Genomic DNA, 23827 nt, shown 5'->3' on the forward strand with positions numbered 1-23827 from the left:
TCACGAGGTTAAGAGATTTCTGTTGTCCTTAATCAATATTCTTGTTACGGTATTAATCCCAGTGTTTTTTTTTATAATATAGGCACACTGTGCAAAGGTGTGCATGTCGGGCACTTCACATTTTAACACAATCATGCTCCCACAGAACCCACAGTGCTCACCATTGTTAAATTCCATTGTTAAGGAAGTAGTAACAGGACATTTGGAAAGGCAAAGCACAATCCACCAGAGTCAGTGTGTTTTTATCAAGGGTAAAGTTGTGTTTGACTGATTTGCTGGAGTTCTTCAAAGATGTAAACGTGGTCCTGTAGAGGAGGTTTGTCAGGAGTTCCAGAAGGTATTTTTTTAAGCTGCTGCACAAAATGTTAACACACAAGGTAAGATCCCACGGGGTTGGGGGTAACATGTCAGCTTGGATAGAGGATTGGCCAACCAACAGAAAGCGAAGACCAAGAATAAATGGGTCTTTTTCTGGCTGGCAAGCTAGTGGTGTGCCACAGGGTTCAGTCCTCGGGCCCCAACTATTTACAATTTATATTAATGACTTGGACACAGGGATAGAATATACTGTAGCCAAATTTACAGATGACACCAAAATAGGTGGGAAAGCAAGTTGCAATGAGGAAATAAGAAATCCACAAATGGATATGGATAGGTTAGGTGAGTGGTTTAGATGATCTGGTAGATGGAATTTAACCTGGATAAGTGTGAAGTCATCCATTTTGGCTGGAGGAATTAAAATACAACTCATTATTTAAATGGTGAGAAACTTCAAACTGCTTTGGTGCAAAGGGATCTGGGTGTCCTCGTGCATGAATCGCAATAAGTTAGTATGCAGGTGCAGCAGGTTAATAAGGAAGGCAAATGGAATTTTGACATTCATTGCGAATGGAATAGAATATAAAAGTAGGGAGGTGCTGTTGCAACTGTATAGGGCATTAGTGAGATTGCATCTGGAGTATTGCGCACAGTTTTGGTCCCCTTACTTGAGGAAGGATGTAAATGTATCGGAGGCAATTCAGGGAAGGTTCATTAGATTGATTCCAGGAATGAAGGACTTGTCTTATGAAGAGAGATGGGGCAGTTTAGGCCTATAGTTGTTGGAGTTTAAAGGAATGAGAGGAGATCTAAGTGAGATACATAAGATGCTGAAGGGCATTGACAGGGTAGACGTAGAGTGGATGTTTCCCATTGTCGGACATTCTAGAACGAGAGGCAATAGTTTTAGGTGAAGGGGTTGGCAGATTTAAAACAGAAATGAGGAGGGATTCACTCAAAAGGTCGTGAATCTGTGGAATTCACTCCCCCAGAATGCAGTGGACGCCAGAACACAAAACACATGTAAGAAGATAGATAGGTTTTTAATTAGTAGAGGGATGATAGGTTATGGGGAGTGGCCAGGAAGGTGATGAGGACGAGATGAGATCAAAAATGATCACATCGAATGGTAGGTAAGGCTCGAGGGGATGAACTGCCTACTCCTGCTTCTAGTTCTTATGTTTCATGTATCCACATCCATGGTGATCCGATCAATGCAATGGAGCCACAGAATAGGAAATCCAAGCCTCAGGAGCAGAAACTGTCACTTTAACTGAAATGTACTCCAAGCTTAATGATTTTAAGAAAACATTTCTTCAACAAAATCAAATCATTTCCATAATTTTCCTGGTCTGAATTTTTAACTTATTGAAGCCTCAGGTTACCAAGTAGCGATATTATTCGTTCCCAAATCAGGGAAAAGGTGGCTAAAGCTCCCTCAACTAACAATATATTTCTGCTCCATCCACAGCAAAGAAAGAAACCAGATCCTGACCAAACCGACTGGCTTAATGCATCGGATCGGATCTCTTTTCCCTTGTTTGACCTAAAAACCTGATTTTGTGACAAGCTTTACAATTTTTAACTGCCATCAAACACTAGGATTGTGTTTCCTCCTTCAAATCACTTCTGGTGTTCGTGCAGGTTGGCTCCTGACATCAAGAAAGAATTCATTCTGTGAAACTCTTTGAGACAGTTGGGGCATGATAAAGGAGTTTACAAATGCAGGCATTGAGTCATGATCTCCAAACCCTGGCAGCGACAGTGAGTTGGCAATCTGCTCCTTCAATTCCTCAGTCTAAGAACCATCCATAGGAGCTGCAGTAGAACTGACCTGAGCTCCCTCCGCACATGATGGCCTGAATTTTCAGGATAATGAGCGGTCGACACCTGTCATCTGGAGAGTCATCGGGGCACACACCCCTCCGACTCCCGCAGGCCCACTGCCAAATCAGACTCAAACAGAGGTTGACTGGCAACAGGCGGGACCTCCCTCTGCACTGAGACAGAAGTCCCACCTTGAAGATCTGTTGGCCAAACAGATTGGCTACAGCTCTCCAGCCCATCCAGACATAGTGCTGCAGTGGCTGGAAGAGGTACTTCAGCTTTCCTCTTGTTGAAACCCACAACCCCTAACATAGTTAGGACATTACAACACTATACATGCTGGCTTGGGTCACTGTGTGTATGGAGTTTGCACATTCTCCCCGTGTCTGCGTGGGTTTCCTCCAGGTACTCAGGTTTTCTCCCACACTCCAAAGATGTGCTGGTTCGGTGCATTGACCATGCTAAGTTCTCCCTCAGTGTACCCAAACAGGGACCAGAGTGTGACGACTAGGGGATTTTCACAGTAATTTCACTGCAGTGTGAATGTAAGCCAACTTTTACCAATGTGATGTATATTATGGTTTTACAAGAGCCACCAATAAAGTAAAGTAACTAAAGTTTATTTATTAGGCACAAGTAGGCTTACATTCACACTGCAATGAAGTTACTGTGAAAATCCCCTAGTCGCCACACTCTGCCGCCTGTTCAAGTTCACGGAGGGAGAATTTAGCATGGCCAATGCACCTAACCTGCACATCTTTGGTTTGTGGGAAGAAACCAGAGCATCCGGGGAGATGTGCAAACTCCACACAGACAATGACCCAAGGCCGGAATTGAACCCGGGTCCTTGGTGCTGTGAGGCAGCAGTGCTAACCACTGTGCCACCGTACTGCCCTAGAAAAACAGTAAAGAAAGAAGAGAACATGGAGAGACCAAAAAGGATCTCAGGATGGTCACCACGTCTTGTGGGGACTACAGTGATCTGTATCTCTTGCCTCTCATTCTTACAGCTGGAATTTAATAACTTCATGGCACATTTTAAATCCATTGTGATCTGTGTTCCTCATCTCTTAGGGAACGCTGTCCCAATTTTCAATTTTCGCAAAACACAAACTCCTCATCTAAACCCACACACTCTTCATATCTGATTACATTCATCATCTTTCTTCTAAAATTATAAACCTTAGCAGCAGCTCTGGCAGGGACTGAAGATTCCTTTTCAACTGTTATTTTCAGAGTGCACAAACAACTAACTTTTGAAATGTCCATCTCAAAATGTTAAACTGAGATTGCTTGCGAAGACTTTCGATCGTTCGTATCTTGGGACTCTCTGCAGGCAGCAGGTAGGGGCGGCACGGTGGCACAGTGGTTAGTACTGCTGCCTCACAGCGCCAGGGACCCGGGTTCAATTCCTGGCTTGGGTCACAGTGTGTATGGAGTTTGCACATTCTCCCCGTGTCTGCGTGGGTTTCCTCCAGGTACTCAGGTTTTCTCCCACACTCCAAAGATGTGCTGGTTCGGTGCATTGACCATGCTCAGTTCTCCCTCAGTGTACCCAAACAGGGACCAGAGTGTGACGACTAGGGGATTTTCACAGTAATTTCACTGCAGTGTGAATGTAAGCCAACTTGTGACTAATAAATAAACTTTACTTTATGCTGCAATATTCCAACCATTTTTCTCACCAGCAGAATTAAAGGTCATGTTTTTGCTCAGTTTACAAGCCTGCAATTCGATTGCTAACATCTTAAATCTGTGACTTTCGATTAGCGAGTCTTCTGCCATCAAAAGCAATTTCTCTGTATTTATCTCATCAATATCCATGAGTTTGAACACCTCTACTCTTACCTTCCTCTGCCCAAAGACCACCAGTCCCAGCTTCTCTCACCTGCCCACTTAACTGCAGTTCTGCTACCAATATAAATGTGGCTGTTCATAATTTAAAAATATGACACAAGTGCAATATAGTGGGCAAAGGCATTCTTCTGTGTATTACGATGCTAATACTGTGCTATTACCATGTTTGACTCGGAACTGAGGAGCAACAGGAGACTCCCAGGAGGAAATACTTTAGAGATGTTCTCAAAGCATCCCTGAAGAGGTTAAGCGTCCCTGCTGGGAGTCCCTAGCTTGTGACCGAACAAAATGGAGAAGGCTCATTTGGGAAGGCACCAAACACAATAAGAGGCTGTATTGGGAATGTGCAGAGGCACAATGCTCCAAACAACTTATCTACCCAACCCTTCTCGCACCATTTTGTCCCACACATGACAGAGTCTTCAAATTGGACTTATCAGCCAGCTCAGACACCATTGGATAGGAGCGGAAGCAAGGCATCCTAGATCCCAAGCAACTGCAGTAGCAGGGGGGTGGGGGGGGGGGGGGGGGGGGGGGAAAGAGACGCTGGCAATCAAGAGGTCATCTGACCTCTCTTTTCCCGATGCAGAAACTTCTTGTAGACAAACAACATTTACCAATTCCACTGCAGCAGATAACTCCAATAAATGACCAATATCGTCATGCAGTTTTGGTCCCAGTGTTGTCCATGTCAGAGTCTGTGAACCTGTGGGTGGTTCCATTGGATATTCAGCGCTACAGAATCCAGTTGGATTTATTGCAGCAATATTATGTTCCCCATCTCCTCGGAGGAAACTTAGTCATAGCTGGGCTATAGTTCCTATGGTATCATTTTCCATTGAGTAATTTTGTATCTCACCTACATATCTAATCTATGAGCTTTAACAGTTAATACTGGCGGTTATTTTACTGATGGTGACATCTGGTCACCTCATTATGGAAAGAAGGTCATTGCATTAGAGAGGATACATGAAGAGATTTACAAGGACGCTGCCAGGACTGAAAGATCGCAGACTGGAGGCAAGATCGATTAGGTTGGGATTGTTCTCAGTGGAACAGAGGAGGCTGAGGGAAGATTTGATTGAGGTGTGCAAAATTGTGAGGGATCTGGATAGGGTGAATTAGAAGGGCCTATTTACTTCAGCAAAGAGGTCAGTTATGAGGGAGTGCAGATTTAAAGTGATTGGTAGAATGATTAGAGGCGGGGTGATGAGGAAAAATATTTTCAGCCAGGGAGTTGAGGGGGAACTCGCTGCCTGAAAGGGTGGCAGAGGCAGAAAACCTCAACTCATTTAAAACGTGTTTGGATATGCACCTCAAGTGCTGTAACCTGCAGGGATACAGATCAAATGCTGGAACGTGGGATTAGGCTGGGTGGCTCACTTTTCAACCAGTGCAGACACGAAGGGACAAGTGGCCTCTTTCTGTGCAGAGAACTTACTGTGATTATACGTCACAGCCAGGGCTGACTTTGTCCTCAATCAAGTACGGCACAAATTTATAGCAATCTGGAATGGGGACCCTTTCCCCCTTCCTAACCCACATGGGTCAGAACCACCTTAGTGCCCCTAGTGCCATCTCAGTTGAGAACAGTTAGTTTAGTTGGGATCTATCATGGATTTTTTTTAAAAAGGAATTTTTCTCCATTCATCCATGGGACATGGGTGTCGCTGGTTGGCCAATGTTTATTGTCCATCTCTGGTGGCCCGAGGACAGTTAAGAGTCAACGACCTTGCTGTGGCTCTGGAGTCACATGTAGACCAGACCAGGTAAGGATGGCAGATTTCCTTCCCTAAAGGAAGGAAATCTGCCATTTAGTGAACCAGATGGGGTTTTCCGACAATCGACAGTGATTCCATGGTTATCCGACGAATCTTAATTTCAGACATCTTTCATTGAATTTAAATTCCACCATCTGCCGTGGCAGGATTTGAACCCGGTTCCCCAGAACATGAGCCGAGTTTCTGGATTAACAGTCTAGCGATAATACCACTAGACCATGGCCTCCCAATTGGAAAAGAAACAAGGCAACTCCTTTTCAACATGTGGCAGGAATATGCAATAAGTTCATAGCTCTTTTCTCCAAAAACATAGGAGCCTGAGGAGATCTGCCCCAGAGAGTGTCTGCGGTTTCATTGTCTGTTATACATATCTCTTTCTCTACCTTTCAGTGTGTCTCAATGGGTTTAGTTGTGTTTAGATGAGAGATTTCAGTGTTGCAAAATGACCCAATAGATTTTGATTTTCTTTGCAGTCAGTGACTGTACTCAGCACCAGCCACTCAGTCGGCAGCTTGGTACAACTATCTGTCCACAATCCAACTTCCAGAGCTCTCTCCAAATCAACATGCGTGACTTTTCAATTTCCTGCACCATCTGGATTCTTGAGCTCAGCGAAGGTGAATCACTTTCAGACCCATTGGGATTCTGCAGCAAGAAAAGTGTTGAAATACCAAATTCTACCGCATGCAACAGTTGCTAGTTAAAGGGAAACTTTGTTCCAAACAGTGATTCATAGGGCCCGATTTTACCGAAGATTCGCGCCCAAACATCGCAGTAAATTCGGGCATCGGGCCTTTAACGCGATCTGCACCCGAATCCGAGCAGATCGCAGCTTTTACCGACATCCAATTCGGGCGCGGATCCGGTCCACACCCGAATCCGGTCCGCACCCGAATCCGGTCCGCACCCGAATCCGGTCCGCACCCGAATCCGGTCCGCACCCGAATCGGGCGGCCCGATTATGTAATTTAAATCGATTTAATGAACTGCCCGCCCAAATCCCACTTTACCACCGCGCAGCCCAATTCGGATCCATGCTTTTAGCGACCTGCTAAATAAAAGTCGGAAGCCGGCGCTTCCTCAGTGAGAGTTGGCGAGGAGGTAGAGTCCAAAAGCTCTCCGGTACTTATGGGTGTCTTGTAGTCGCAGCCATTCCGCCGTCCCGGGTCGGTGGCAGCTCTGCGATTGTGTGGGGGAGAGGGCGGGGGGGGAGGGGGGGGGAGGATGGATCTCTGGTTGGGGGGAGGGGAAGGATGGATCTCTGGTTTGGGGGGGGAGGAGGGGGGGGGGGGAGAGGATAGATCTCTGGTTTGGGGGGGGGAGAGAGGATGGATCTCTGGTTGGGGGGGAGGATGGATCTCTGGTTGGGGGGAGGGGAAGGATGGATCTCTGGTTTGGGGGGGGAGGAGGGGGGGGAGAGAGGATGGATCTTTGGTTGGGGGGGGGGGAAGGATGGATCTCTGGTTTGGGGGGGGAGGAGGGGGGGGAGAGAGGATGGATCTCTGGTTGGGGGGAGGGGAAGGATGGATCTCTGGTTTGGGGGGGGAGGAGGGGGGGGAGAGAGGATGGATCTCTGGTTGGGGGGGAGGAGGATGGATCTCTGGTTGGGGGGGGGGAGGAGGGGGGGAGGATGGATCTCTGGTTGGGGGGAGGAGGATGGATCTCTGGTTTGGGGGGGGGGGAGGAGGGGGGGAGGATGGATCTCTGGTTGGGGGAGGGGTGGGGGAGGATGTAAACCATTCCAGGCACGTAAACCATTCATTATCTTTACTGTTAAAGGATAGGAATTGAAACATTTGAATGTTTTAATTCCTATCCTTTAACAGTAAAAAGCATCTCTTTTCAAAATATTGTTAGACTTTAGAAAGTTAATAAACTAATTTTTCTGCATAAACTACCATTACATTCATTTGATCTAAAATATTAAACTTCTGACACTGTTTAAGTATATCCTAGATGTTCCTGGGACTAGAAATTTCTTCTAAAGAACTGTTGCTTCAGGATATATGCTACAAGTGCTGGGTTTGTTATATATTTATTTTACAATATGTTGATGGGGAGACGTCTCTGTTACAACAGGAATGGTAAGAAGTCTCACAACACCAGGTTAAAGTCCAACAGGTTTATTTGGTAGCAAATACCATAAGCTTTCGGAGCGCTGCTCCTTCGTCAGATGGAGTGGACGAAGGGGCAGCGCTCCGAAAGCTTATGGTATTTGCTACCAAATAAACCTGTTGGACTTTAACCTGGTGTTGTGAGACTTCTTACTGTGCTTAACCCAGTCCAACGCCGGCATCTCCACATCACAACAGGAATGAACAGACACTCAAAATGACATGGATGTACTTGGTTCTGTGTGGTCGAAGATTCTCAGAAATGCACATTTTATTTTTCACTTGAGCCCTCTGGAGATTTTGCAAGCCCAGGCAAGTCGTGGGGGTTACAGATAGTGTGACAGATAGCGTTCTCCAAGGCGGCCTTCACGACACACGACAATGCAGAGTCGCTGAGCAGAGACTGAGAGCCAAGTTCCGCACACATGAGGACGGCCTCAACCGGGATCTTGGGTTCATGTCACACTATCTGTAACCCCCACGACTTGCCTGGGCTTGCAAAATCTCACTAACTGTCCTGGCTGGAGACAACACACATCTCTTTGACCTGTGCTTAACGCTCTCTCCACTCACATTGTCTGTACTTTTAAGACTTGATTACCTGTAAATCAAGTCTAATTTAAGTCAAATTAAATTACCTTGCATTCCAACCATTATTTTGTAAATTGAGATTGTGTCTTTATATGCCCTGTTTGTGAACACAACTCCCACTCACCTGATGAAGGAGCAGCGCTCTGAAAGCTTGTGGCTTGTCCTACCAAATAAACCTGTTGGACTTTAACCTGGTGTTGAGAGACTTCTTGGCAGCATGCAAGGCAGAGAATACTTCTTTTATTCATTTGTGGGATGTGGACATCGCTGGCTGGGCCAGCGTTTATTGCCCATCCCTATTTGCCCTTTAACTGAGTGGCTTGTTCGGCCATTTCAGAGGGCAGTTAAGAGACAGCCACATTGTTGTGGCTCTGGAGTCACATGGAGGCCAGACCAGGTAAGGACGGCAGACTTCCTTCCCTTAAAGGACATTAGTGAACCAGATGGGTTTTTCTGACAATCAACAATGGTTTCATGGCCATCGGTAGATTCTTAATTCCAGATACTTTTTATTGAATTCAAATTCCACCATCTTCCGTGACAGGATTCGAACTCGGGTCCCCAGAACATTAGTTGAGCTTCTGGATTAATAGTCTAGCGATAATACCACTGGGCCATCGCCTCCCCTTATTAGTAAGTTGGCACTTCTCAAATTGTCTCTTTATTACAATTCTTCTGGATTGCTAATATTAACTTTCCTAAATTCCTCTTTCGAAACTTTAAAGATGTTATTCTCCCAACAACCCTGCTGCGTTGAAATTAAAAATCAAATTCATTCCTTCCAAGGACCTCAGAATTTCTTTCTCCTACATTCTTTTTTTTGAAGTTTATTTATTAGTGTCACAAATAGGCTTACATTAACACTGCAGTGAAGTAACTGAAAATTCCCTAGTTGCCACACTCTGGGCCTGTTTGGGCACAGTGAGGGAGATTTCAGCATGGCCAATGCACCTAACCAGCACATCGTTTGGACTGTGGGAGGAAACCGGAGCACCCGGAGGAAACCCACGCAGACACAGGGAGAAAGTGCAAACTCCACAGTCACCCAAGCTGAGAATTGAACCTGGGTCCCTGGCGCTGTGAGGCGGCAGAGCCACCATGCCACCCTTCTGAAGCTTCCAGGTTGGCATCACCTGTCCACTGTCATGGTTCACCTGATATTCTTTTTAAATCATGTCCTCTTGGATTCTCAATAGTTTAATCTACAAAGCTTAGTGATCGGACCACATTCCCCATGATAACTTCATTAACCGGCGATCTAATTTTCAAAGAGTAAGCATTACTTACTGATCCTTTCAAAGAGCTCTCCAACGTTAATGGCATTTTTTGCACTTGTTTCAACAAAGATCGCATTGATGAACTTAACGTATTCCTGGGCATCCTTTACTGTAACCTCTCTGGAACAGCAAACAAAGGTCGATTAGTCAAACCCGGATCAATCAGGGATAGAGAGATTACAGAAAATATCTTCAGCTGTTTGAGGTTTGTGCATGCAGAAGTGGTTCATCCAATTAGCGGCGATGCATCATAAAATTCAAATATTTTCTAGTGAGCTATTATTCATTCACATACATTGGGCGGGATTTTCCACACCCACCTGCCTCCGGGATCATCCAGTCTCGCAGAAAGTCAATGGATTTTTTGGCTGGGCCTTGGAGTCTCTCAAAGCGGTGATCTTTCCGGCCTTTTTTTACAATGGTGAGCAACGGATGACTTTTTTATCGACATTATATTAAATGGTAAAATCTAACAGTGTAAACTGTTCATGGCATCAATAATCTGCTATCAATCTGATGAAAGGATTGACATATGAGAGACGTATGAGGCCGGGGTGGCACAGTGGTTAGCACTGCTGCTTCACAGCGCCAGGGACCCGGGTTCGATTCCCGGCTTGGGTCACTGTCTGTGTGGAGTCTGCATGTTCTCCCAGTGTCTGTGTGGATTTCCTCCGGGTGCTCCGGTTTCCTCCCACATTCTGAAAGACGTGCTGGTTAGGGTGCATTGACCCGAACAGGTGCCGGACTGTGGCGACGAGGGGAATTTCACACTAACTTCATTGTGGTGTTAATGTAAGCCTTACTTGTGACTAAATAAATAAACTTGAACTTTAAACAGTTTGGGCCTATATTCGCTGGAGTTTAGGAGGAGGAGAGGGGATCTGATTGAGGTATATAAGATACTAAAAGGAATTGGAAAGGTAAACGTAGACCAAATGTTTCCTCTTGTGCAGCAATCTAGAACAAGTAGTCACAGGTATAGGTTGAGAGGTGGTGGATTTAAAACTGAGATGAGGAGGAACTACTTCTCGCAGAGGGTGATGAATCTGTGGAACTTGCTGCCCCATAGTGCGGTGGTTAAATGGTTTCAGGAAGGAGATAGATATATTTCTGACAAAAAGAAATGGGCTAAGGAGATGCGGGGAGGTGGATTTGAGACCACGGAGAGATCAGCCATGATCTGATTGAGCCTGCTCCGCCATTCAAAGGGCTGAATTTGTCTACTCCTGCTCCCAATTCCTACGTTTCCAACGTGGATGCATTGCATTGCAACACGGTTTTGAGGGAAGTGGCAAAAGCCTTTAATATAGACGCAATCCTTGCTTCCTAAAAGGGCAGCGATGACCTGCTGCTTCTGTACAAAGCAACCTAGATAATGTTGTGCAAATACCAACCTCATATCAGCAAGGTCACATTTGTTGCCAGCAATTGCGACCACAATATTTTCAGGCCCATGTTCTTTTAATTCCTTTACCCATTTCTTCAAAGTGTAGAAGGATTCCTGAGCGGAAACACACGGTGAACACAATCACAGCTCCAATTAAAACAAGCATTATTTTTTTTCTCGCAGTACAAAAGTTTAGCCTTAGTGATAAATCTGTTAAAACAAGTGTCTATTGTTTTCTATTCAAGTATCCATTCGTGTCTTATTTCCTCTTTCAGTTTTCTTTTACCATGCGTCATCTCAAAGTGAGGCAGTGCTGTTGATATTTCCAGCAATGAATGCTTACCATGCAATCATTCATCCTTCAGATTACTGTAAGCAACATGCTTCTTTTTAAAAAAAACATCCTGGAATTTTTACAAGTGTCATCTTTCCAAAACTTGGCTAAATGGCGACATTGGCTCGTCATCAGCGGTCCTCCACGACCGCTGAACAATTGGTCTTCATGCGGGAGAATGAATCACCTCTTTTGTCCCCAGCATTTCCTCTCAGTTCAAACCTTTCACCATAGCGGCTTCACATCTGGAGCTGACACATTCCCAAACAGCGACAGACAGCCCTTTGATGGCATGGTGGTCCTGATCTGACGGTGTACCCGGCTGCCTGGAGCTGTGCTTTCGCATCAGCTCGACCTCAGGAATGTTGCATGTGAACGTTGAGGCAAAAATATTCTCTTAGCCCCGTGCAGAGTGCATCAGAAATGGAAACTGTAAAGATTGCTGTTAGACGTTTTGGGTTAGCTTGTTCCTATAAATACTTTCACGGGATGCTGAGTAATAGTTTTTCCAACAGGCCTGTCTGAGAATTATCTGGGGAGTTGTTTTTTTTTAAATCAGGCTGTACTGCTCGTCGAATTGAACCTTTAACTGTGCGCAAGAAATACATTTCAAAACACTCGTTAAAAATCCTTCTTTTCAAGAATGCCTTCCAGCCCTAACTGCCTCCACTTTCCCTTTTTATCTGGGTTCAATGCCCACCATTTCTTCCTTACTGCTACTTTTCAGCACTGAGCTACTTTATAGCCTTCTGGATCGAGTTTAGACCATGAACTTTGTCCTCCATTTTGATCCATTTATTTGCCAAGTGCCAGTCTCTGTACCTTGCTTTTGCTTCTAGAGCTGTGCTCTGCCAAAAAATACTTCTTCTGCTTACAACGCTTTACTCCCACCATTAACGCTCCCTTTGCCTTTTGTTCCATGACATCTTTGTAATTTAGTTTCCCCCACCCTCTAAACTTATGGTATGGCTCCTGCTCTGCCCAAGACTGTAAGAAATTACAAGGGGGTCATGAACGAAGCCCAGTCCATCACGCAAACCAGCCTCCCATCCATTGACTCTGTCTACACTTCCCACTGCCTCGGCAAAGCAGCCAGCATAATTAAAGACCCCACGCTCCACCCCCCCGGACATTCTCTCTTCCACCTTCTTCCGTCAGGAAAAAGATATAAAAGTCTGAGGACATGTACGAACCAACTCAAGAACAGCTTCTTCCCTACAGCCATCAGACTTTTGAATGGACCTACCCCGCACTGAGTCGATCTTTCTCTACACCCTAGCTATGATGGTAACACGACATTCGCACTCTCTCATTCCCTTCTCTATGAACGGTATGCTTTGTCTGTATAGCATGCAAGAAACAATACTTTTCACTATATCCTCATATATGCGACAATAATAAATCAAATCAAATATTCCAACCATCCCCATCACCTTTCTACTTCCCTTCAGGAAGAATCTTCGAAAATTAAGTCTTCACAGATGCTACCAGACCTGCTGAGTTTTTCCAGCACTTTCTGTTTTTGTTCACACAAATCTGCCTGTTGGAATGTCAGTAATACAGACAATGGAGTGAACACACACTAACGTACAATGCAAATGAGGCCCCAGGATGTAACCTTGTAAAATTGGCGCCACTCTGTATTTTAAGGAAACGCCATTTTTATTTCAGGTTTGGCATTTCTTTATTTTCTTCAAGGATGGTGACCGTGATCGATTACTTTCTGCTCCTTTTCTGATACCAATTTACAGGAGCGGCGCAAGATGAATTACTTCAGCTCAGATCCTGGATCGAACTGGTGTGGTCTGTGCAGCTCAAACCCTCTGCCGAATCACTGCACTTAGTAACTGAGTGTTCAGGGAGCTGTGGGATTACTCACTGCATCTTGGTCGACGCATCTGCATTTCATGGAAACCTTGTGTCTCTTACACTCCATTAGGAGGTAGCAGAGTCAGCAGAGAGCCTGAAATATTGTACAAGTAGCCAGAAAAACAATCAATGCAAATGGATGAATATTGACTGCAGTTTGTTGGAAGTTCTCCAGTGCAGGTTCGTAAGGTTACATGAGAACCATGCCCCATTCATTTGCATTTACTGATGACTTGCAGTCAGTAATGTGATCATTTCAAGAAGGTCCTTTATGATTTAAGAAAAATGTATTTGTTGTGAATTGATTCGGGATGAGTAATGGTTCTAAAGTTACCCACAGAAACATCCGACTAGCGTCTGGGACTACCACAGGCTCCAAATATTCAGTAACTGAAAGGTAACATTTTACAATGCAGAATACTGTTAAAGTTCTTCCCTGTACTGACAACAGTTAAAAATGACTTATAAAATTTGCCTCCTCAACCTGTACAGCAGCAGCTGCAGGGCTGAGACAGTGGCAGAGCAGTGGCAAATGGAATTTAACCCTGAAAGGCGTGAGGTGATGCATTTTGGAGGGACCAACAAGATGAGGGAATACACAATTCATGAAAGGATGCGAGGAAGTACAGAGGACCAGAGGGATCTTGGGGTGCATGACCATAGGTCCCTGAAAGCAACAAAAGAGATAGATAAGGTGGTTAAGGCCGCATATGGGATACTTCCCTTTATTAGCTGAGGCACAGACTATATGAACATAGAGGTTATGATGGATGAAGGCAAAATGCTGCAGATGCTGGAATCTGAAACAAAGGGGGGGGGTGGAATCTGAGGTGTACAAAATTATGAGGGACATAGATACGGTAGATAGGAAGAAAATTTTCCCCTAACTTAGACGACAGGGTCAATAACCAAGAGGATAGATTTAAGGCAAATAGCAGGAGATTTAAAGGGAATTTGAGGAAAAACATTTTCACCCAGAGGGAGGTGGGAATCTGGAACTCGCTGCCTGAAAGGGTGGTCGAGGTAAAGACCCTCACAACATTTAAGAAGCATTTGCACCCAAGCTATGGACCAAGTGCTGGAAAGTGGGATTAGAATAGATAGGTGCTTAATGGCTGGCACAGGAGAAACAAGTGATTGGGAAAAATTTAAGAAACAACAAAGAGAGACTAAGAGAGCGATAAAGAAAGGAAGGATAGACTATGAAGCTAGGCTAGCAATTAATATAAAAAATGATAGTAAAAGTTTTTATAAATATATAAAAAGGAATAGAGTGGCTAGAGTGAATGTTGGACCCTTGGAGGACGAGAGGGGGGAGTTAATAGTGGGAAATGAGGATATGGCTGAGTCTTTAAATAAGTTTTTTATGTCGGTCTTCACGGTGGAGGACACAAATAGTTTGCCAAATATTAACGATAGAGGGTTGGCAGCAGGAGAAATACTTAATACAATTAATGTTACCAGAGAGGCAGTGCTGGGTAGACTAATGGGACTGAAGGTGGACAAGTCCCCGGGTCCGGATGGAATGCATCCCAGGGTATTGAAAGAAATGTCAGCGGTAATAGTGGATGCGTTAGTGATTATTTATCAAAACTCGTTGCATTCTGGGGTAGTGCCGGTTGATTGGAAAACGGCTAATGTTACGCCGCTGTTTAAAAAAGGAAGGAGACAAAAGGCGGGTAACTATAGGCCGGTCAGCTTAACGTCTGTAGTAGGGAAAATGCTGGAATCCATTATTAAAGAGGAGATAGCAGGGCATCTGGATAGAAATGGTTCGATCAATCAGACGCAGCATGGATTCATGAGGGGAAAGTCGTGCTTGACGAACATGTTGGATTTTTATGAAGATGTGACTAGGGCGGTTGATGGAGGAGAACCGGTGGATGCGGTGTTTTTGGATTTCCAAAAGGCGTTTGATAAGGTGCCCCATAAAAGGCTGCTGAAGAAGATTAGGGCACACGGAGTTGGGGGTAGTGTGTTAAAGTGGATTGGGGACTGGCTATCCGACAGGAAGCAAAGAGTCGGAATAAATGGGTGTTTTTCCGGTTGGAGGAAGGTAACTAGTGGCGTGCCGCAGGGATCGGTACTCGGGCCGCAACTATTTACCATTTATATAGATGATCTGGAGGAGGGGACGGAGTGTAGGGTAACAAAGTTTGCAGACGACACAAAGATAAGTGGAAAAGTGAATCGTGTGGAGGACGGAGAAGATCTGCAGAGAGATTTGGACAGGCTGAGTGAGTGGGCGAGGATATGGCAAATGTAGTATAACGTTGATAAATGCGAGGTTATACACTTTGGAGGAAATAATAACAAATGGGATTACTATCTCAATGGAAACAAATTAAAACATGCTACCATGCAAAGGGACCTGGGGGTCCTTGTGCATGAGACGCAAAAGCCCAGTCTGCAGGTACAACAGGTGATCAAGAAGGCAAATGGGATGTTGGCCTATATCGCGAGGGGGATAGAATATAAAAGCAGGGATGTCTTGATGCACCTGTACAGGGCATTGGTGAGGCCGCAGCTGGAATACTGTGTGCAGTATTGGTCCCCTTATATGAGGAAGGATATGTTGGCATTGGAGGGAGTGCAGAGAAGGTTCACCAGGTTGATACTGGAGATGAGGGGTTTGGATTATGAGGAGAGGCTGAGGAGATTGGGTTTGTACTCGTTGGAGTTTAGAAGGATGAGGGGGGATCTTATGGAGACTTATAAGATAATGCGGGGGCTGGATAGGGTGGAGGCGGAGAGATTCTTTCCACTGAGTAAGGAAGTTAAAACTAGAGGACACAGCCTCAAAATAAAGGGGGGTCGGTTTAAGACAGAGTTGAGGAGGAACTTCTTCTCCCAGAGGGTGGTGAATCTCTGGAATTCTCTGCCCACTGAGGTGGTGGAGGCTACCTCGCTGAATATGTTTAAAGCGCGGATGGATGGATTCCTGATCGGTAAGGGAATTAAGGGTTATGGGGATCAGGCGGGTAAGTGGTACTGATCCACGTCAGATCAGCCATGATCTTATTGAATGGCGGGGCAGGCTCGAGGGGCTAGATGGCCTACTCCTGCTCCTATTTCTTATGTTCTTAATGGGCCAGAGGGCCTCTTTCTGTGCTGTAAAACTCTGTGACATTACTTAAGGTATATCTCAGACACACTCAGTCTTGTTATTGTTACAGGATTAATGGCTGACCTATCAGTGCGCTAGTGATTCAGGTACATGGGGTGAAGGTAGCAACGTGACAATGTCACTGAACTTGTAATGCAGAGAATCAGGTTAATGCTCTGGGGACACAGGTTCAAATCAGATAATGACATTTGAATTCAATTTTGGATTTACAAAGAAATTTAGCAATTGAAAGTGAATCTCAATAATAATGACAATGAAAACCATCTTCAATTGTTGTTAAAACCCGTCTGGTTCCCTTTAGGGAAGGAAATCTGTTGTCCTTATCCGTAGGCGTGGCCTACATGTGATTTTAGACTCAAAACTTACCAATTGCAGGAAGTGCAATAAGATTCAACTTGTCTCCTTCCAGCATGTTCCACATTGAGGAGCCTCAATACAATTATCATTTCTATTTTAAGTAAAGATAGCCTTTCTAACACCTCCTCCTACTCAATTATAAATTCTTCCAGTGTACCAGTTACCTCCCCTCTCTCCTCCGCGTGGGTACGTTATCTTCCTTTGCAAAGACAGATGAAAAGTATTTGTTTAATAGAATCAAAGAAAAGAATCCCTACAGTGCAGAAAGAGGCCATTTGGCCCATCAAGTCTGCATCAACAACAATCCTACCCAGGCCTTATCCCCGTTACCCCACATATTTACCCCACTAATCCCTCTAACCGACACATCTCGGGACATGAAGGGGCGATTTAGCTGGGCCAATGCACCTAACCCGCACATCTTTGGACTCCACTATTTCTCCTGCCTCCATGTATGAGTCCACTTTTTTATCCCCAATTGGCAACACTCTTTCTTTTACCACCCTGTTAGGATTTATGCGCTTGTAGAAAACCTTGGGATTTCTTTTGTTAGCTGCCAGTCTCTTCTCCTGCTCCCATTTTGCTTTTATTCGTTTTTTCACTTCCCCTCTGGTCCATTCAGCCTGATTCTCCACTAAATTTTCTACCTGACATCTGTCATACGCGCACTTCTTTCTTTTCACCTTCATTTCTCTCATCATCTAAGGTGCCCTGGATTTATTTATCCTACCTTTTCCCTTCAAGGGAGTACATCTTGACATTTCCTGCAATACATTTTCTTTGAAGGTGACTCATTGTTTAGCCACTGCCTTTTCCGCCAGCATTTGATTCCAACTCATTCACTCAGATACAGTCTCATCCCTTCAAAGTTGGCTTTCCCCCAATTAATTGTCCCTGCTCTATATTCTTTGTCCTTTTCCATGGCCAGCCTAAACTTTATGATATAATGGTTACTGTCCCCTTAAAGCTGCCTCATTGACATTTGATCCACTTGGGCCGACTCATTCCCCAGAACCAGGTCCAGCATCGCCTGCCTTTTCATTGGACCAGAAACATACTGCTGTAGAAAATAACCTGCAACACACTCCAGGAGCTCTCGCTCCTCTTGTCCCTTTACTCTATTCCTATTCCACTCTGTTTGGATAATTGAAGTCTCCCATTACACTTACTCTATAATTCTGGTACCTCTCTGTAATTTCTTTGCAAATTTGTTTCTCTACATTCTTTCCACTAGTTGGTGGTCTATATATTACTACACCGATCAATGTTATTGCACCTTTTTCCTTCCTTATCTCTAGCCAGAGAGATTCTGTTCTTGGCCACTCTGGCACATTCTCTCTCTCTCTCGCCAGTACTGCAATGCTATCTCTAATCAACACTGCCACTACCCTCCACCTTTTCCTCATTGTTACCAGTAATAAGCCTTGCCAAACAGAGAGAAGACAAGCATTGTAAAAATGTCTGCAACTTGCATAAGAGTTAAAAGGTTTCCTTTATACAACTGATTGAATGCAAGGCCTTCTGTGCCGTTCGATTTGCACACTTTCAGCTTAAACTATCAGGAAGAAAAGTACTACAGGTATGTGAAGTGTCTGGGAGCCAGGTTCCACCACTTCTAACTCTGGGCCAGTGAAAACCTCCAGGTGTCTTCTCCAGTTGAGCACCAGTTGTACTCAAACTATTGTGTCATTGCCCACTCTATACTAGATTTACAACGCCCTCCCAATCGCTCCAATTCTGCACACAGAAAAAACCCAGGGAATGTTGCCAAAAGCAGAACTGATATCAGCTCACACCTGGGCAAGGTGCTCTTTCAGAGAGTTGTTGCAGACTCGATGGGCTGAATTGCCTCTTTCTGCACTGTAGGGATTCCCTGGATCATAGAGTCATAGAGGTTTACAGCATGGAAACAGGCCCTTCGGCCCAACTTGTCCATGCCGCCCTTTTTTTTTAAAATCCCTAAGCTAGTCCCAATTGCCCGCATTTGGCCCATATCCCTCTATACTCTTCTTACTCAAGTAACTGTCGAAATGCTTTTTAAATGACAAAATTGTACCCACCTCTACTACTACCTCTGGCAGCTTGTTCCAGACACTCACCACCCTCTGTGTGAAACAATTTCCCCTCTGGATACTTTTGTATCTCTCCCCTCTCACCTTAAACCTATGCCCTCTAGTTTTAGACTCCCCTACCTTTGGGAAAAGATATTGACTTTCGAGCTGATCTATGCCCCTCATTATTTTATAGACCTCTATAAGATCACCCCTCAGCCTTGTACGCTCCAGAGAAAAAAGTCCCAGTCTGTCAAGCCTCTCCTTATAACTCAAACTATCAAGTCCGGGTAGCATCCTAGTAAAGATTTTCTGCACTCTTTCTAGTTTAATAATATCCTTTCTATAATATGGTGACCAGAACTATACACAGAATTCCAAGTGCGGCCTTACCAATGTCTTGTACAACTTTAACAAGACGTCCCAACTCCTGTATTCAATATTCTGACCAATGAAACTAAGCATGCCGAATGCCTTTTTCACCACTCTGTCCACCTGTGACTCCACTTTCAAGGAGCTATGAACATGTACCCCTAGATCTCTTTGTTCTGGAACTCTCCCCAACGCCCTACCATTAACTGAGTAAGTCCTGCCCTGGTTCAATCTACCAAAGTGCATCACCTTGCATTTATCTAAATTAAACTCCATTTGCCATTCGTCAACCCACTGGCCCAATTGATCAAGGTCCCACTGCAATCAGAGATAACCTTCTTCACTGTCCACTATGCCACCAATCTTGGTGTCATCTGCAAACTTACTAACCATGCCTCCTATATTTTCATCCAAATCGTTAATATAAATGACAAATAACAGTGCACCCAGCACCGATCCCTCAGGCACACCGCTGGTCACAGGCCTCCAGTTTGAAAAATAACCCTCTACAACCACTTCTGTCAAGAAGCCAATTTTGTATCCATTTAGATACCTCACCCTGGATCCCGTGAGATTTAACTTTATGCAATAATCCTACCATGCGGTACCTTGTCAAAGGCCTTGCTAAAGTCCATGTAGACAACATCAACTGCACTGCCCTCATCTACCTTCTTTGTTACCCCTTCAAAAAATTCAATCAAATTTGTAAGACATGATTTTTCACTCACAAAGCCATGCTGACTGTCCCTAATCAGTCCTTGCGTCTCTAAATGCCCGTAAATCCTGTCTCTCAAAATACCTTCCAACAACTTACCCTCCACAGATGTGGGGCTCACTGGCCTGTAGTTCCCAGGCATTTCCCTGCAGCCCTTTTTAAACAAAGGCACAACCTCCAATCTTCGGGCACCTCACCTATGACTATCAATGATTCAAATATCATTCACTCCAGGTGAAGACAAAGGAAACATTTCGAAGACGTTCTGAAGAGCTCCTTGAAGTGCAGCAGCATTGACATTAATGACAGGGAGGGACTTGCTCGTAATCGTTTAGTCTGGGGCCACCATGTCCATCGGGCTGCGTCGCACTGTTATTCCCAAAATCTTAATGATGAGGCAGAGCAGCAGCAGAGAAGAGTAAGCAAGTCCTGCACTCTGGACCCCACAGGCTCATGGGGCATCCTGCCCACAGGCTCAAAGATTTTCAAAGAGAATCGGCCTATTCAGTCACACAACGACCCATGGGGAAACTCTCAACCCTGAATGGACATCCAATCAGGGGGAGAACTCAGGATGGCTATGTGCTATCCTATATCTATTCTCGCAGGAAGCACACATGGTAAAACGATGCTTCTCCATACATCTGCTATGAATTGAGAGAAAATTGTAACTCAATTGCACACGCTCTTCAATAATAACTCAGAAGATTAAAGTTTGTAGCTGTCATGTATAAACGACCTTATGCTACGGATGGAATTCCTGCCACTTCTCATACAAACATCAATGTGTAACAGAGGAACGAGACTGTACAGCAACTTTACCTCATTTGTAATGTCGTAAACTATAACAGCTGCGGCAGATCCACGGTAATACATCGGAGCCAGCGAGTGGAACTAATAGGAACAAAAGACAAAACAAATTAAATAAAATGACGCATCCATTTTCAAAACAAATTCTTAGTTATTTTAGAACAGAAGCCCTTCAGCCCATTAGCTTGTATGCAGACAATTTATATTATTAAAAATCACACTGAACTTTTCACAGCTCTTTAACTTGTTTATTTCTTCAGTTCAATTTTAAGTTTATTTATTAGTGTCACAAGTAGGCTTACATTAACACTGCAACGAAGTTACTGTGAAAATCCCCGAGTCGCCACACTCTAGCACCTGATCGGGTACACTGAGGGGGAATTTAGCATGACCAATGCACCTAACCAGCCCGTCTTTCCAGGAAACCGGAACACCCGGAGGAAACCCACGCAGCCACGGGAAGAACGTGCGCACTCCGCACAGACAGTGACCCAAGCCGGGAATCAAACCCGGGTCCCTGGCGCTGTAAGGCAGCAGTGCTAACCACTGTGCTGCATTGAGTTAAAGCAAGATTGCATTTATATAGTGCCTTTTATGACCATAGGACCCCAGAAGTGCTTTACAGCCAACTTTTTAAGATGCAGTTTCTGTTGTAATGTAAGAAACGCAGCAGCTAATCTGTCCACCATTCACAAACAGCTGTTCAGATATGAACATTAGCTGGAACAATGGGGATAACTCCCCTGCTCTTCTTCCAATAGGGCCATGGGATCTTTTACATTCACCTGAGAGGATGAGCCAGGGCAGGGTAGGGGAGTTAGAGGTGGGGCGGGGGAGTGGGAGAAGCGGGCTTTCCGTTTAATTTCTCCCAAGTGTCAACCTTTATTTGTGTGCTCAAACCCCTTAGTGGGATCTAAACACTGAACCTTGTTCCTCAAGGAGTGCGACCAGCAGCATCCAAAGTAGATCACTTCTGTCAGTCTTGGCTGGTATTGTCACTTTTAAGGATGGTTCATTTTTAAGAGAAATGGGTGTGCTGAGACTTCATCATGCGATGGCGTAGTGGCATTATTGCTAGACCAGTAACCCAGAAACTCAGCTTATGTTCTGGGGATCCGAGTTCAAATCCCGCTGCGGCAGATAGTGGAATTTGAATTCAATAAAAAATATCTGGAATTAAGATGACCATGAAACCATTGGTGATTGTCGGAAAAACCCATCTGGTTCACTAATGTCCTTCAGGGAAGGAAATCTGCCACCCTTATCTGGTCTGGCCTACATGTGACTCCAGAGCCACAGCAATGTGGTTGACTCTCAACTGCCCGCTAAACAAGTGCAACTAAGGATGGGCAATAAATGCTGGCCAGCCAGTGGCGCCCATGTCCTATGAATGAATTAAAAATAAATGCTCTACCATTTAGATGTATTGGAAGTCATTAACGACAGAATTATCAGGGCAATGATCAGGGTCAGGTCAGATCATAGATTGAAAAGCCAGAGCCAGAAGAAAGGTGTTCCATCTTAGATTCCAGCTGGGAAAATGGCAGTGCCATTGAACTGGCCCTCAGAATCACAAGTAAAAACAACTATTCTTGGAGCCCTTCACTTTGCCTGGAGACCATCGTGGATTGAGAGAAATCCCAGTTTCCTCCCCTAGGAATCTGCTGAATTGACAGCAAGGCTGCAGCGTGTTGTGTTTAGCACAGCGCTCAGCAAGTTATTCCACAACAGAAAAACTCTTCCAAGTGGATGAAATCATAAAACAGCAACTCCAGCCAAACAAAATCCCAGATAGACAGCGAGAGGACAAAAAAAAATCAAACTATCCGTTTCCATAGTTCACTGCTGAGACAGATTTCCCCATTTCTCTCCTAAACAGTCCAACACATTTTTTAAAAAACTGATTAAACCCATGTGGCCACCCATTTAAAAATCAGGTCAAAATTCCAATTGTTTTTAAGAGGTTCTTTTTGGCAGAGAATCAAATGCCTCTGATATTTGAAAATCCATGTCGTGAAAGACATAAAATCTGACATTACTGAGATATGTCTTTCCATTAGTTATGACTTTTTTTAAAAAAACAGAACCCAGAGAAAACATAATCACCACAAGATGACTGGGAATGCTCCGCTATTGCACATATTTGACTTAAAAGGTAAAAGGATAACAAAAATATTCATAATTGATAGCAGTTGATTTGAAGTTGACAGTGCTCTGGTTTCCATTAAGTGAATGAATGAACGTCACCAAAGTCCCCGAGGACCATCGGCTGCTGTTCTGAGAGAGGGCAGACCAGCTAGTGAGTGTCACCACGCCTCAGGCGAGGGGGCAAGGGTGAGAAGGCGGGGTCTTCATGGATGACCTCAGCCGATACGGGAATTGAACCCACGCTGCTGGCGTCGCTCTACATCACGAACCAGCCGTCCAGCCAACTGAGCTGTTTACAGTTCAGAGTCTGACACTATTCTAAGACTGTACATATGTCTTGAATCCAACCTCATATGAATCCAATTACAAACATCAGCTTGCAGTTTTAAATACTAACATAGTAAAATGTTGACAGAGGCAACAGAACTCAGGATAATGATGAAGATGGTGTGGTGCATTAACCCCTGTGAATTTGGTTGGCATTTTGTTTATGTATTATGTTGACTCATCATTATTCTTTATCTGTGCTTGAATGAGCCTGAAAATTAATTCAACCACTTAATTTAACCCTATACACTTGGGCCTGTTTCCCTGTTGGCCATAAGTTTGAAAGATACGAGAATAGAGGGTGGGCTTCGTGTTAGCCAGTGAATAATGTCTGATTAGGTACCAGTCATTAAAGTTGGGTAATCAAGTCCATACAGAAAGGATTTGGGTACAAGTCTATGGGGGACAATAATTTTGGAACCCATCTTTTGCCATGAATACCGTACAAAAGTGTTAATAAAGAATCTGGAGTTTATCTTTCTTTTCTACTGATCCCTTCAGTTTTCATTCCAAGCCCATTGATGCCCATTAGTTGACTGGAAAGATGAATAAAGTACAATTAAAC

At 44.4% G+C, this 23827-nt stretch overlaps 1 protein-coding gene across 3 annotated transcripts in view; it reads right to left on the bottom strand.

Annotated features, from left to right (window-relative positions):
• The window catches only part of LOC144495584 (ras-related protein Rab-31-like), an 89210-nt gene that overhangs the window by 18611 nt on the left and 46772 nt on the right, over positions 1-23827 (bottom strand). For all 3 annotated transcript variants that reach the window (XM_078215719.1, XM_078215721.1, XM_078215720.1), the window contains exons 4-6: positions 20800-20871; positions 11160-11266; positions 9776-9885 (exon numbers count right to left, since the gene is read on the bottom strand). In XM_078215719.1, coding sequence (XP_078071845.1) covers positions 9776-9885; positions 11160-11266; positions 20800-20871 — 289 coding nt within the window. The remainder of the gene's footprint in view (positions 1-9775; positions 9886-11159; positions 11267-20799; positions 20872-23827) is intronic.

The sequence above is a fragment of the Mustelus asterias genome, chromosome 7 (assembly GCF_964213995.1).
Source record: "Mustelus asterias chromosome 7, sMusAst1.hap1.1, whole genome shotgun sequence".
Classification (NCBI taxonomy): Eukaryota; Metazoa; Chordata; class Chondrichthyes; order Carcharhiniformes; family Triakidae; genus Mustelus; species Mustelus asterias.